Source organism: Ictalurus furcatus, chromosome 2 (assembly GCF_023375685.1).
Source record: "Ictalurus furcatus strain D&B chromosome 2, Billie_1.0, whole genome shotgun sequence".
Taxonomy (NCBI): Eukaryota; Metazoa; Chordata; class Actinopteri; order Siluriformes; family Ictaluridae; genus Ictalurus; species Ictalurus furcatus.
The window spans coordinates 22,904,697-22,920,694 of NC_071256.1; the positions used below are offsets into that span (position 1 = coordinate 22,904,697).

General features: G+C 39.1%; 1 protein-coding gene across 11 annotated transcripts in view; it reads right to left on the reverse strand.

The window, feature by feature from the left end:
* cep112 (centrosomal protein 112) overlaps positions 1-15,998 on the reverse strand; it is a 151,504-nt gene that overhangs the window by 95,724 nt on the left and 39,782 nt on the right. For all 11 annotated transcript variants that reach the window (XR_008388926.1, XR_008388925.1, XR_008388928.1 and 8 more), the window contains one exon: positions 5,396-5,482. Coding sequence is in view for 8 of the 11 variants with exons in the window: in XM_053653608.1 (XP_053509583.1) it covers positions 5,396-5,482 (87 nt within the window). In the remaining 3 variants the exon portion in view is untranslated. The remainder of the gene's footprint in view (positions 1-5,395; positions 5,483-15,998) is intronic.

The window sequence follows — 15,998 nt, forward strand, 5'->3', positions numbered from 1 at the left end:
ATTTGAAGATCAACAATTATTAATATGAGATATACACAAAAACAGGAAAAATCAGATGCAAATATTTTTCACAGAACTGTACATTAGATACATACTGTACATAATAGTTTTATTGTACTCCTGTGAAACATTGACTTGCATTTTATTTACGTTTAATTATTGTTAATTTCAGACCGGATAAACTAAAATCTAAACTGTGTTGGTAGTTTTTATTTCCCATTCTGGTAAGTACTTAGTATTTAATTGGTAGGTATGTGGCAATTATAAGTAATTACCGGTACATACTTTGATAATGAGCTTAACTTGTGAGAAAATTACTAGGTTTGCACAGCAGTTGTTTGTTTTACACAGAATTGTGTATTGAGTGTGGGTGGAAACACCTTGTTGATTAGAGAGATCATAGGAAAATCAGAGGCCAGATTTGTTTGAGCTGCCAGGAAGGATTATGTATACCACTCTTTACAACCCTGGTGAGCAGAAAAGCATCTCCACATGCACAAAATATTGAGCCTTTGGTGAATGTGCTACAACAGTAGAAGACAATATCAGGTTCCACTCCTGTCAGCCAAGAAGAAGAATCTGATGCTATTATGGGCACAGACTCACCCAAACTGTACAGCTGAAGGAAGAAGAAGAAAAAAATCACCTGGTCTTTTTGTCAGTGCACATGATAGCATCAGATTCTTCTCCTTGGCTGACAGAAGTAGAACCTGATGTGGTCTTCTACTGCTATAGCACATCCACCTCAGTGTTTAATGTGGTGTGTGTTCTGAGATGCTTTTCTGTTCACCATGGTTGTAAAGAGTGCTTATTTGAGTTACTATAGACTTCCGGTCAGCTCAGACCAGTCTGGTCATTCTCCTCTGATTTCTCTCATCAAGGTGTCTTTGCCTGCAGACCCTCTGCTCACAGGATGTTTTTTTCTTGTTTTTCGCACCATTCTGTGTAAAGTCTAGAGACTGTTGTGTGTGAAATTCCAAGGAGATCAGCAGTATTGAAAATACCAGCCCATCTGGCACCAACAACCATGCCATAGTTAAAGTCACAGAGATCCCATTCCTTCCACCACCCCCAGTTTGACATGGGCTAAACTTGAATGTTTATTATTTATTTATTCGTTAATTAAAAATGAAACCTATCACTATACCCCCAGAAACTCTAGAAAAAGAAATCCAGATGTAGAAATTCCAGAACTGTCGGCATGGTCTGTGAGGTTTCCTCAACCTTAGCTACATCACTTTACATCATTTGTCTGAACTAGAGATGTGCACATTTTTTAAAATCCCGTTCTGACAATTATTTTTGTATACTGCTGTAAAAACATAATAGTTTTAATCAATTTTTTTTACTACACACTTGAATATTCAACATGCATAGAATGAACCAGGCATACTTACAGTATGTATTTATCTATTACTAATTTACCTATTTCTAGATTGTTACTGTACTGCAAAATACAGTGCTATGGAATTGCTTGTCCCCATTTTAAAAAAACAAACAAACAAACAAAAAAACTCATGTTAACCCTGGTCCAAAGTGGATGTGAGATTAGCATGGGCCTCAAGTGTTTGGGGTTAGCATTGCAGAAAGAAAAAAAATTCTAGGAAATGATATTTCCTTTCATCTGAGGAGGTGGACACAAGGGGGGGGGGGATTGGGATCCATTTGTTAATTTTGATTTGGCCATTTGTTCTTCTGATGCATGACTCCCCGTAGGATGCTCAAGGGGTCAAGGTTTCAGTTCAAAGCTGGCATCCCAGCAGTCCTGAGCGTGCTTCTAAGCAAGAAGGAGTGGGCAATAATCAAAGCCCAGCAGGTTTGAGGGGTGAGTGAACAAGAGACACCCACTGGCAAGGACAAGACGGAGCTCTCGATGTGGATGTTGTCTGCATTTTTGTATGCCATTTGTAGCAAAACATGCACCTGAGCAAATATTGACATCCACCCCAACGGGCTTTGATGAAGGAGACACAGATGCAGATCTAAAGCGTCCCTCGTCCATGGTGTACAACTAAGCAAGGAACCGAACACGAAGACAACCGACACCTTTACTCATTGTGATTTTAATATAAGGAACCATGAGACTAATTAGTGCTCAGTGTACATGGAGAGCTATTGAGGTTTTTACATAAAGGAGGGAAAAACCTTACCAAACCAGTCTTCAAAGGGCTTTTTTTTTTTTTTACCAGTAATAAGGGGGAAATGCAATGGAGCTTCTAATTTGAAATGTGCTTTCTAGGGTCCAGCCTTCACAGCCCTTTTCACTCTCCTGTAGACTAATGAAGGAGGGAGAGAGAGTGGACAAAAAGACTATGACAAAAAGCGAATGGGGTACATTTCCGAGAGGCACGCTGTCCATGAGACAGTGACTTCTGATTTAAACAGGAAAAAGCATCCCCTAAAAGTTATTATTTTCACTCTATGAGGAGGGGGAAAAAAGTCATAGTGCCCATCAGTGGATTATTTGGCCTGTTTTAGTCCTCAGAAGTGCACTCTGCTGCTAAGCTTGTCATCCTGAGAGATGAAAGCCTCTGGACGAGACCAAATGGGAGAGGGAGAGAAGGGTAAAGAGAAGTTCATGGAACATTTAGGGACACATGTAATTTTCTAATCGCTTCCTTAAGAGAAAGCATTTCGGCTGCACACGGGAAAGTCATGATGTGGAGAGAAAGGGGACGAGAGCTTGCGTCTGCTTTGGGAGATGTGCTGCTTTTAGGCACCGCCATTTCAGGCTTTTAGGGCATCTTTTGTGTGTGTGCGTGTGTGTGAAGAGACGCCAAGCTGTCTGTGACTTTTTCTCTGCTTATGAGGGGTATATGGACTTGGAAACAGATAAACACTTACTGGCATATGGTCTGCATTGTCGGCATAGACACTGAGGCTGCGTCTCACCGAGTATATCTTCTGACTTTGTTGTTCTTAGAAAAGAAATAAGATGAACTCTCTCAAGAATAACTTTAGCTGCAGTTACGCTTTCTCAGTTAGTTAGGTAGTTAGTAGAGATGTACCGATACTAAATTTCTCAGCCGATACCGATAACCAATTATTCAGAGTGATATCGGCCGATAGCGATAGTTCTGCCTTTTATGCCTTCTTTTAAATGAATAATAATTAATTCCACAATTCTGAAGGAAATGCAAATAAAAACTTTTTTCTCTCCATTTCAGCAAGTTGTTTCACAGTAACTGGTCTCATAAACAGAAAACACACTACTCAAATTAGCATTAATTTGACGAACTAAATTCTGAAGATTAAAGTAAGATTGCTAAACTTACTGAATGTTATTTATTCATATTAACATTGACTGAATTCTAAAAAAAACCCTCCTGTTAGTCTCACATTCACTCACCACAAACTAAAGCATTTCTACTTCACCATTTTTCTACTTCAACTTTTTTTTATATATATTAACATTAACTGGATATGAAATATACTACCCTACAAAAATATTTTTCTGTGCAATATATACCATCTTCTCGAGTCATCTTCATTTATATCTTTCATTCAGCGCAAGCAGATCGGCAAAAATAAAAAAATTTGACTTGACGCTGAATCTCCCGCTTCACTGCAGCAGCGTCCGGTGTAAAATTTTAGCAGTGCAGAGATTACAGAGCTCACAGACTGCAGTTTTGCCGTCATTACACACAGCATGAATTCGATGTGTTTTCCGGCCCTCTTTTGATTGACAGGATATAATCGGCCCTGATCATCAGATGTTTTTAAACGTGAAAAATTGCCTTTATCGGCCGATACATCAGTGCATCTCTAGTAGTTAGTTATTATCCTTAGCTGGATACTAAAAGCTACAAATTGTTTTGATCATCGTTATGGTGGTGTCAGTATGCAGTGTATGAATTATGCAGCCATCAAGTCCTCCCTCGGTAGTTTACAATGAAAATAATCCAGTTTTTATAATTACCCAATTACTGTAATTAGCTGTAATTAGATGACTGTCATTAAGTTTTGCATCTCTGTTTTAGTCAGTCACCTTTTTTTTTTTGTGTTATCATATCTGGAAACATCTAGTATTCTTCTGCACTAAGGAAACACAAGAGATTCGATTCTGTAATTCTGAGCGGTCAAAATGACGGACAGTCTTTCTCAATCATCCGTCAATGCTTTTGGTAAATGATGGAAACGCTCACAACCTCTGCTTTCATGTCAGCCAAGTTTTAAAGTGCTTGTCAGGTAGTCTTATGTACCAACCATGTGAGAGAAGCTCTGAAGGTCTAATTAAGGGCATGTTTGCTGTAAACATCTTTCTGAAATGATAATTCATCGTTCGTTACCTCAAATGTTCTGTTGACAACAGATGAATGATTTATGTGACCTTGACTAATTTATATAAACTTTATATATTTTTTTTTCACTAACAAGCTAAAGATAACTTCAAGCAATTCCAGAGTCTGATGGTAGTGCTGGCTGTAATACAAATCACAGGTTTACAGTATTGTGATCTTTTGAAGAAAAAAAATGTTTTGGTTACTATGGCGACACAACTAACTTGTTTTGTGCACGTTCCACAACATTTTATGTAACTAAAAATGGATAAAACAATATGATATATCGCTTGTTAATAAATAAGAAGTGCAATGCTTGGCAAATTGCTGAGGTATAAGAGGAATAAACTACTTTGGAATATTTATAAATGATAAGAAAATGAACAATTCCAGAGTAGTAATATCACACCACCCTGTTGTTGACTAGTAGAAAGAATCTTCAATAGAAAATGACACATGGAATTTGACATGGCGATGACATTTTAGATTTACATTCAATTTCATGGGCGGCTATGGCTCAGGTGGTAGAGCGGGTTGTCCACTAATCATAGGGTTGGCGGTTCGAGTCCCGGCCCGCATGACTCCACATGCTGAAGTGTCCATGGGCAAGACACTGAACCCCAAGTTGCTCCCGATGGCAAGCTAGCACCTTGCATGTCAGCTCTGCTACCAGTGGTGTGTTTGTGTGAATGGGTGAATGGGACACAGTGTAAAGCGCTTTGTAGAACCGCTAAGGTTAAAAAGCACTCTATAAGTGCAGACCAAATTTGACCAATGCTGTTCATGCCCTCATCATTTACTCAGACAATGACAAAGCACATATGATTTATAAGGAAGCCAATTTAAACATTAGATCCCGTTCAATTTGCAGAAGGTTCTGCAAAGAATCTCACGCTTTCGTTCAGACAAGTCATTAAGAGAGCTCTGGTGCATTGTGCAAATTGGATTGGACATGGACGGATTGTACGATTAAGGTGCTTTCCAACAGTGATGACATGCTCAGGGTGAAAAGAGCCAGTGCTGAGAACTTACACATTTTTCCTGTCACATGGTCAGAATGGAGAAGAAAAAAAAAAGAAAAGTGAATGAAGGATAACAAGTTAATGGTGAAAAACCTTCTGAACATCAGCGTCATGTCTCTGCTGGAGCTTCAGCTTCTCCTCTTGGTATTTGGCTTCCAGGACTTTGCTCCTCATTTCAGTCTGAGAAGAAAAAAACAAAAAAAGAAAGATACACAAATCAGTGTCTAAATCCATTTGAAGAGTAAAATAAAACTCCCACTGACACTGCTCAGATTGATAGCAGAACATAAAAGAGATGTGCAGTTTGGTCACTTTGACAGTTTGAGTAATCGAGTGCTTAAAAAGGAGAGCTGTTCGTTATGCAGTAAATGTATAAGTACCCTATAGCACGGGGTCTCGAACCTTTTTCAGCCAGCGACCCCTTTAACTATAAAATATATTCCACTGTCCACCTCAGCACAGATTTATTTTACAACCCAAATACTCTATTATGCGGCTCATTTAAATGTAAAATAATATTCTTGCCATTTACTGGAGTCACACAGCTGTTTTATTCCTGAACGTTCCACTTACTTTTCCACGTGACTGAACCGTTGTTTTTTTTAAATCTGTTTTTTGTTAATATAAATTGTGAAAACGACTACAAACTGTCAATTTTATCTGTCATTTCATAGAGTCCATCACCTTTATTAATAGGCACTGTTTCAAAGAGGATCAAATGTTTGCTTGTACAAATATGTCAAAAACAAAAAGCAAACAATTTACATAGGGTGTACTTATTTTTTCACAATACTGTATATGACTGATAATGGTCATTAGCTACTAAGACGGTACTTCCATATCATGTAGTTTGACTTGCACACAGGTGAGAAAGTGAAAGGGAATGATTGCTGTATGATGTCCTTATTTCCCGTAAATACTACACAACCTTCTTGGAAGATCTCGGCATGATGTGTATATGCGCAATGATGGTACCCAAATACGCACATTTGTAAAAATAAATAAATAAATAAATAAAATTTTAAAAAATTTACAAGTATAATTTTGACTACACACTTAATTCTGTAAGATTCTGGCACCGTAGTTATACTTTCTGTTGTGTCTTTCAAAAATGAGTTTTTTTGGCCTTAACGCACTCCTGTACTAAGCAGGTAGTTAGAGTTGGTTCATCATAACACACTTTTACAGTTACAAATCATTTTCAACAAAAAATTTCAGAACAAATCAGTATCCCACGTCATAGAAACATTTAGAAAACAGTTAGAAAAAGACCAAAAATCCATTGTGAACATTTACTTATTCATATTATATAACTAAAAATACCCAATAAAGTTTTGTACTTCTCCTGTAACCCCACAGTTTGAATTTTAAAAAAAAATACATAAAAAACCCCCCAAAAAACAACTTTTTTTTTTTTTAAAGATTTGTTCAAGTGAAAGTCATCTGTACAAAGTCAATGAGCAAATCGGCCACAATGTTGTTTCCCTTCACAAAAAGCTATTAAGAAAAAAAAAAAAAGAAAAAAAAAAGAACGGAGACCATCTGTTCATTAAGCCTGAGCCAGTTCTGCTCAGACAGGGAAAAGGTAGATGAAAAAATTAACCACCTCTATAGAAAGACCACACAGTTCATTAGCATTTCAATCCACTTTTGTTTAAAGCCCAAACTCTTCGTGCTTCAACATGGAAGACGCGTGCCCTGCTAGTTGGGCTCGCTCTGTGGCACTCGTGTTAATACCAGTGCTGAAGTAAAGAAACCCAAGAGAGCAGTGATTAAATTCCTCTCAGCCAGGTCTTGTAATTCGGCTCAATATTTCTGGGATCAAAAGTTCGATGGTTTTCAGAGGTGAGCTGCAACGCAGCTTCCCCCAGGTCTTTCAGTTCACCAAACCCATACAGAGGTCTGTGCGCACAAAGGTGTGTGCTCTCTCTTGCCCTTTCATAAATATACACATTAATTCAGGTTCGAGCTACCATTACTGGGTGGGGCTGTTTCTCACTCCCTCGCAGAGACGCCCAGTTTGTACGTCCTTCTGATGCGTCTCTCAACAACACAGCCGTCAGGCATTCCTGATGTGGCATGTTTGATCTGGCAAGCGTGGCACTTTTGAATAGCGCCTCCCTTGCCCCGGGCCGAGAGCGGACTCTGATCATTCATCGGACAGCCACGACCTTATCAGATCTTCCCTAGGGCACGGAATGGCATCAGCGAAAACAGAACGATTTACTGCAGATGAATGCTCGCATTGTTCTTTGACGTCGAATGATGTGTGCTCTACAGTACCGACATGATTAGTGTTGAGGACCAAACAATTTGTGTGAACAATATCAAATTTGACCATAATGGATAATAATCAGAGCGCTGCATGAAAATATTATACATAGACCACAATGTGGAAGTGTTGTAATGGTGCTGCTGGGTGTTTTTTGATGGGTGTATCTGAAACAAAACGAAACTTAATTAGGAAGTATTCAGACACTGTAGGAAGGCCTTCTTATGAGGCATCCCTTCATCTCCCATAATCCTGTTCATCATTTTGGAAGCAGCAGCCAGTGTGTAAAATGGTATGAGCCTGGTGCAGTGGGAGAACTATACATAAACTATCTGTAATCAATCTGACTCCAGAACATTCTCACAGAACATCTGGACCAAGCCGAACACTTGGACACGTCATTCATGTCCGTGTCGGTGACAAGGTGAGAGTACGGGGGCAGTGGGAGGTCCAAAATTTCCCATTATTGTCTATGGGGCTGGAATAACACCATTTTCTGGACATTTCCGGTGAAAAATCCAAAATGCGTTGTGGTTTACTCCTTAAGACGTACGCCATGTTCCCCATTGGTATTCAACTGTATTTTAGGGTTAGCCCCTGTTAGTGCATGCTGGGATCATGGCAAAACTGCGACATATGCTGACTTTGAAGCCTGTCTTGAACGTTTCCTTACTGACACCCTGACTTCTGAGACACGGAGTTATGAGACAGCGAAGGCAGCTGTCTTTTGCTTACGAAACATGCAATGGCAGTGCAATCACATGCACCAGAAACAGAAAATGTGACACACTGTCATTTTAAAAGTACAACGTGAATATGTGTCAGAATGCACATTAATTTAATATTTTGGGTTGATATTTTGCACATGACCCCCCTACCACCACACACACATCATACATTTACATGCGTATAGTTTGTTGTGCTGCATCTACAGTATTGACACATTCGTTGTATGTAGTAATTCTCACCAATGGTTAGATGACATGTTCATGTAATAGAAAAGATTGTGTGAGCAGAAAAATTTAATTAACGACATACAGTGGTGCTTTTCTATATTTCTGCAGAAATATAACATAAAACATCATCAGATTTTCACACACATCCTGAAAGTAGACAAAGAGAACCCTAATTAAACAAATGAGATGAAAACATTATACTTGAGGAAAATGATCCAATTTTACATATCTGTGAGTGGGAAAAGTATGTGAACCTTTGCTGGTGTGACCCCCTTGTGCAGCAGTAAATGCAACTAAATGTTTCTGGTAACTGCTGATCAGTCCTGCACATCGGATTGGATTAGAGGAATTTCAGCCCGTTCTTCAGTACAGAACAGCTTCAACTCTGGGATGTTGGTGGGTTTTCTCATACGAACTGCTTGCTTCAGGTCCTTCCACAACATTTCTATTGGATTAAGGTCAGGACTTTGATTTGGCCATTCCAAAACATTAACTTTACTCTTCTTTAACCATTGTTTGGTAGAATGACTTGTGTGCTTAAGGTTGTTGCCTTGCTGCATGATCCACCTGCTCTAAGGTTGTGGATGCCTGTGAGTCTGGCAAGGGATTTAAAAAGATCTCCAAATTATTTGAAATACGTCATTCCACTGTAAGGAAAATCATCTACAAGTGGCGCAGGTTTCAAACAGCTGCCAATTTGTCCAGGACTGGCCGTCCCAGTAAATTCAGCCCAAGAGCAGGCCATCTGATGCAAAAAACACCACCAAAATTTCATCACAGGATCTGCTAAGTCTTGCAACTGTTGGTGTCAAAGTGCATGCTTCTACAATCAGAAAGAGACTGCACAAATTTGACCTGCGTGGGAGGCATGCCAGGAAAAAGCCTTTGCAAGACTACAGTTTGCCAATGAGCATATCGGCAAAGACCAGGCCTTTTGGAATAATGTGCACTGGACAGATGAATCAAAGAGTTGTTTGGCCACAGTAACAGCAGACATGTTTCGCACAGGCCAAAGAGCTTTTCAGGAGAAGCACCTCATACCAACTGTGAAGCACGGTGGTGGAAATGTCATGGCTTGGGGCTGCTTCACTGTCTCAGGGACTGGACAGCTCGCATTCATTGATTCAACTAAGAATTCTGCATCATATCAAAGAGTACTTGAAGATAATGCGAGGCTATATGCGGGTTTTTTTCTGACTTTATTTGAATGAAACGATCCCAATTTGCCTGCTTTCTCAATGTAATTTCAAAATATCAATGTCCTGGGCACAAAACCAAAGTCTGAGGGGATGATTAGCCATTTTCTATACTTTTGAAGCATAAGCAATTAGAAAATAACACATACTACCAAGGAACAAAAAATATGTTACATTGTGTGCTGTTTTCATATAACTGCATTTTCTGTTTGCGAGCGATATCCAACATTTTTTCTTCAGTCCACATATCTGGAAACCATCATACTGTAGTGCAACAGCTCAGAGTTAAACACTCCATATATGAAAGCGTCCTGATAGCACTTTCTCACTTAGCAGACCACTTTCCAAATCTGACCACTACCTTTTAGGGCTGGGTAAAAAAAATATTGACTCTCCGATTTTAATCTATCTTCAACTTAATGAAACGATATGTATTCAGGAAATCCCCGAGTCAATCCTTAATGCATGTACTTTACTTGAGAGGATGTGAATATTATCTGTAGTTCGCCTCACATCCTGAACGGCGCCATCTTTCATGTTTTGAATTTTGAAAATGGTTTTCTTTTTTAAGCCATTATTTTTTATTATTATTATTTTTGATGTTTTAAGTTGTTAATGAATTTCACTGTTGTACATTTACAATAATGTGCATAGTGCAGTTTATGCTTACCTTGTGTGCATTGTATGCACATATTTATGATTTCTTGTTACAATGTTTGTTAGTCAAAATAAAAGTATAAAGTAATTCAATATAATTGTGTGGGCCCTATGGTTAATGTAAATGTGTATTTCAGTAATATAGCTAACTAGGAGGGTTTCAGTTACCAGCATTTATATTAAAACTAGCATTTTAAATGAAATACTGATAACTAATCGATATTGAATCGAATCGAAACCATATATATAAGAATCAATTCGCCAAATTGGTCACAATACCCAGCCCTACTATCTTCAATTCATTTTATCTACTGGTCCAATTCACTGTTACACTGATTGATGTGTTCACACCAGGAAAATAAACCCCCAGTAACGAGGTAATGCATTAGCATGCGAATCAAACTGACTACGTACTACATGTGAGAAAGACATCTCCGACCACAGCCACAAAAAAAACCAAAAAACACTCAGATAAGTTTCTCATTAACAGCTCATATCACTCTTGACTGCAAACACACACAGGCGTTTTATGTGATATGAGATTAAGAGGATGATGAGCTGAATGAGGCTGCGTGGTTCTCATGAGAACCTGTTCTAGCGAAACCTGCACTTAGCCACCTTAATCTGCCCTACTTTCGAGAAGCCTTGGAAGGCAGCCTTGAATGCTTTCTGGCTTTTGCTTGTGTCTTTTATCCTGTGCGACCAGAGAGACCACAGGAGACTCGTCAGAGGAGAAGATTGCACCGACTGAAGTCATGCATTAAAACAGTCCCTGCTGGCGCAGACGCTAACGTGGGCGGTACACCGCTTTTTGGTGTTGTTGTTGTTTGTAACGCCTCCAAAAGACACCTTTCAAGCAAAGTTTGTCAAACTACATCAATGGTGGATTGAAAAACTCTTCTTCCTACAGTTGTTGAGGCATGCGACAACTGCTCGTCTCCTCAGTCACACTCGCAGAGACGCCGCGACTTTCTTAGGGGAGAGACAGAATGGGTTGGGGGTGGAGGAGAGATGAAGGCGGTTTGATGGAGGAAGGAAAGATGAGAGTGACAGGAAAAAAAAAAAAGACAGAACGGCATAGAGCAGCTGTTCTCTTTTTTCCTCAACCCTCAGTGCTTTCACGCTTTTCCTCAGGGAGCACATTTGCAAAACACGCACGCTTTTAGCTCTGTGTTTCTAACTCCGATCGGCTTTAAGAGAAAACCCTTAGTAACAGGTCTATGTTTGGATAAACATTATATGGTTAAAAAAATAAATAAATAATGGGTATTTGATTGGGTTTACCCATTTGCTAGACATAATATGACATCTCCACTGTGCTGAAAAACAGGAATAAACAGTTGAATAGAGCGTTTGATGTGTCTTGGCAGTTATGTGAGCGATGTGCAAACAGAACATGATGCACAATGAATCTTATCAGATGCACGTAGCATTCCTTATGCACCTTAATACTAGGACTATTAAAAACATTTTTCGACATGCCACGGCTGCCATGATCCAATTTCTACAAGCTGAACTGTTAAACTGCAATTTAGGGCAAGTACAAGCAGCTTCCTCATCAAAGACAATGCAACCGTTCTTAAGCAATACCACCGAGTTATCTCTGAGGTCAGTGTGATTTTCAGCTTAAACGGGGGAAAGAAAAAAAAAATGTGCACACACACACAGAAACACAAAGTCTTCCCTTAAATATTCCAAAGTGCCTTCAACCATGCAGGCTGGTGCTCATGACTTTCCACAGCCACTTCAGGGCTTTAATGAGACTCATTACAGACTTTCTCTGTGCCAAAAACCTTTAACTTTTTCTTTTTTTGGTACATTTATGCAAATCTCCACCATTTATGACGGTCTTAAGGAAAAAAAAAAAAAGAATCAGTACGTTCCTCGTATACAACGCTGCTCATGTAATACTTCTATGAACAACTGGGGGGGGGGGGGGGGTACGGACAAAAAAAAAAAAAAAAAAACGATTTCCTGAAGAGGCAGGAAATGATAACGAGAAAGAAACAGTATTAGTTGCAATAGAATGAAGCAACATAATCTCCACTCCATAAAATATGGATCATCCAAAAACACACTTTACATTGCATTACATTTCTGGCATTTGGCAGACGCTCTTATCCAGAGCGACTTACGGAAATGCTTTGAAGTCTCTAGCAATAAATACATCCTGATACTGGTTCACTGGGACACAGACTAACAATACTATCAGTCTAAAAGACACTATATTGATGCTTCTAGTAACAGCTCATATACAGGGACAGGGTAGGCGTTCAAAATAATCTAAGGGTGTTTTCACACCTGGCTCATTTGGAGAATTTTCTTCAGTACCTGGTGTGATTTCTCCCTTCGTTCGAGTTCTTTTAGACATACATGAACACGGCAATCACGATTGGATCCGCACCAAACCCCAACAAACAAACAAACTCTGGAGCAGCCCGCTTATGGTGAGAGAGCAATCCGACCCAACCTGTAGGCATAACAATGCATGATGTGAACTGCGTTAGGTAAAAAAAGCATGTTTGTTTTGCTAATTAACATGAATCACAGTTTAACATGGACCAAATACAATGTAAAATGCCTCATTGAAATTTGGTCTGACAAACATTTTTCTGAACAATATTCAAAATCGCATAAAAACACAGAGGCTTACAAGGTGAGCGTCTCAAGGAGCTGGGCTTTAATCTGTTGAACAGACAAATTAGACCAATTATAATAACTACAGCTAAAAAAGAAAGCCACAGTAAGCTCACAGAGCAGCCATCTATCCATCTTGATGGATGACTGCTATGGGCAGAACCCCAGATGAGAGACATTTACATTTCACATGTATGGCATTTGGCAGACGCCCTGACCAGAGCGACTTACGTTTATCTCATTTATACAACTGAGCAGTTGAGGGTTAAGGGCCTTGCTCAAGGGCAAGCTTGGTAGTGCTGGGATCTGAACTCACAACCTTCCGATCAGTCCAACATCTTTACCACTGAGCTACCACTTCCCCAGTTTACTCACATGTGGCCTGCATAAACACATTTCATCATACAGAGGCTGGTTCATAGCTGCTACAGAGTAAGTGATATCAGGAACTAAACCGTCTCACAGATGTTCCACGACATTAAATGTAACTATAAAAAGCACAATGCATCGTTCATTAAAACATCGTTCACGGACAAGGTTTGGCTTGGCTCCGGGCCATGGATGGCTGTGGCATCACCATCATTTGAACTCGTGTTCTCCGGATGACAGGAACAGCGCTTTTATCTTGCACTCCTCGAAAGCCCATGATTTATAATCTCACGATCCCTAGAAGAGGATGGGTTCCCTTACGAATCTGGTTCCTCTTTAGCCACAGTTGCTTCTCGCTTGCTCATTAGTGATCTACAGACGATGTCTACTGTGAGACAATAATAGACAACGTGTACTGTTAAAAGCACTACGGAAATACAATTTAATGGACAAGATTGTTGGGGTAATTCATGAAGCTCTTTTTGGAAACTTTAACATGTATGTATTGGGATAACTATGTGCAACTGGCGTTTTCTTCCTGTTTGAAAAATTTCACAAGCCCTGTAAACATGTCTGAATGAATACTAATAACCCTAAAAAAATTGGTCAATAGATAGATCACTATCAATCCAAGAGAGAAATTCACACAACAACTAACAGAATAATCTTATTATGATTGATTTCTTTCTTCTTTTATTTATTTATTTATTTATTTATTTTTAAAGTTGAGGTTCATAAGATGTATTAATGTTCCTGGGTGCCAAATTATCTACCAACACTGAATACTCAGTGTGTATATTTCTTCTTTCTTGAACTAATCCTCCCCCCAACATTAAATTACAATGCTTCAGATGACTTCAACTTCTAAAAAAAAGGCTAAATGGACCTAAAAAAGACTCGTCAGTTATACACTAAACAATAATCTAAATAAGACAGAAGAAATTCGGTTTTTATTTTGTATTGGAGATGTGCTAAAATAAATTACACCATGAACATGCAGAAATGTTAAAAAAAAAAATAATTCTAGTCTGAAGCTCAAACATTATCATGCAGCTCACTGGTATGTTTCAGAGTGAGTCAAATAGTGAGGTTGAAGAATCCACCCAAAGTATGCACGGAAACACTGGTGCAAACTAAAACTCATAGATGGCCAGCACTGTATACAGTGCTGTGAAAAAATATTTGCCCCATCCTGATTTCTTCGGTTTTTGTGTGTCTCTCATACTAAATTGTTTCAGAAATTAAAACAAAATCTAGGATAAATAAAAGGCCTCACCTGAGTAAACACAAAATACGGTTTTTAAATGATAATGTTATATATTGAAGCAAAAAAGTTATCCAATATCAACTGGGCCTGTGTGAAAATGTATTTGCCCCCATACTTACAAATTCCCCAAATCTATGAAACTGCATTCATAATGGGGTTCAGCTGGACTAGACACAACCAGGCCTGATTACTGCAAACCCTATTCAATCAAATCAACACTTAAATAGAACTTTTTCAACAGCATGAAGTTGGTTAAAAGGTCTTACCCAGTAACACACTATGCCAAAGTTGAAAGAAATTCCAGAAATGATGAGGAAGAAGGTGATTGAAATACATCAGTCTGGGAAGGGTTACAAAGCTATTTCAAAGGCTCTGGGACTCCAACGAACCACAGTGAGAGACATTATCTCCAAATGGAAAAACTCAGCACAGTAGTGAACCTTCCCAGAAGTGGCCAACCTTCCCAAATTCCTCCAAGAGCACAGCAACTACTCATCCAGCAAGTCACAAAAGGACAACATCAAAGGACATACAGGCCTCTCTTCTACCAATAAAGATCACTGTTCATGACTCCACTATCAGAAAGACACTGGGCAAAAATGGCATCCATGGATGAATGGCGAGGTGAAAACCACTGCTAACCCAGAAGAACATTAAGCCTCTTCTGAATTTAGCCAAAACACACCTCGATGATCCTCAAACCTTTTGAGAGAATGTTCTGTGGATTGATGAGTTGAAAGTGGAACTGTTTGGAAGACAGGGGTCCCGTTACATCTGGCATAAACCAAACATAGAATTCCACAAACAGAACATCATGTTCTTTGTATTTTTTTTTTTTGTTCTATGTATTTATTGTTTTGCACTCGTCTCACAGTGTTGTGTATTTGCACTTTAAATAGTCTTCCCTATTGTTGCACCATGGTACTGAAGAAACGCCATCCCATTCCAATGTATACAAGCTATCTAGAGGAATGACAATAAAAAAAACACTTGACTTGACACCTACAGTGGTGGAGGAGGTGTGATGGTGTGGGGATGCTTTGCTGCTTCAGGGCCTGGGCAACTTGCAATAATTGAGCGAAACATGAATTCTGCTCTCTACCAGAAAATCCTAAAGGAGAATGTCAGCACAACTGGATTATGCAGCAAGACAATGATCCAAGGCATAGGAGTAAATCCTGGTCCTAGAAGTAAATGAAATACTGATCTCCACGAAAGCGTTTGGTTGCAGTTATTGCGGCTAATGGTGGCACAACCAGATTTTAGGTTTAAGGGGGCAATTAGTTTTCACATCTGTAATTGGTGTTGGATAACTTTTTTGCTTCAATAAAAATAGATAAAT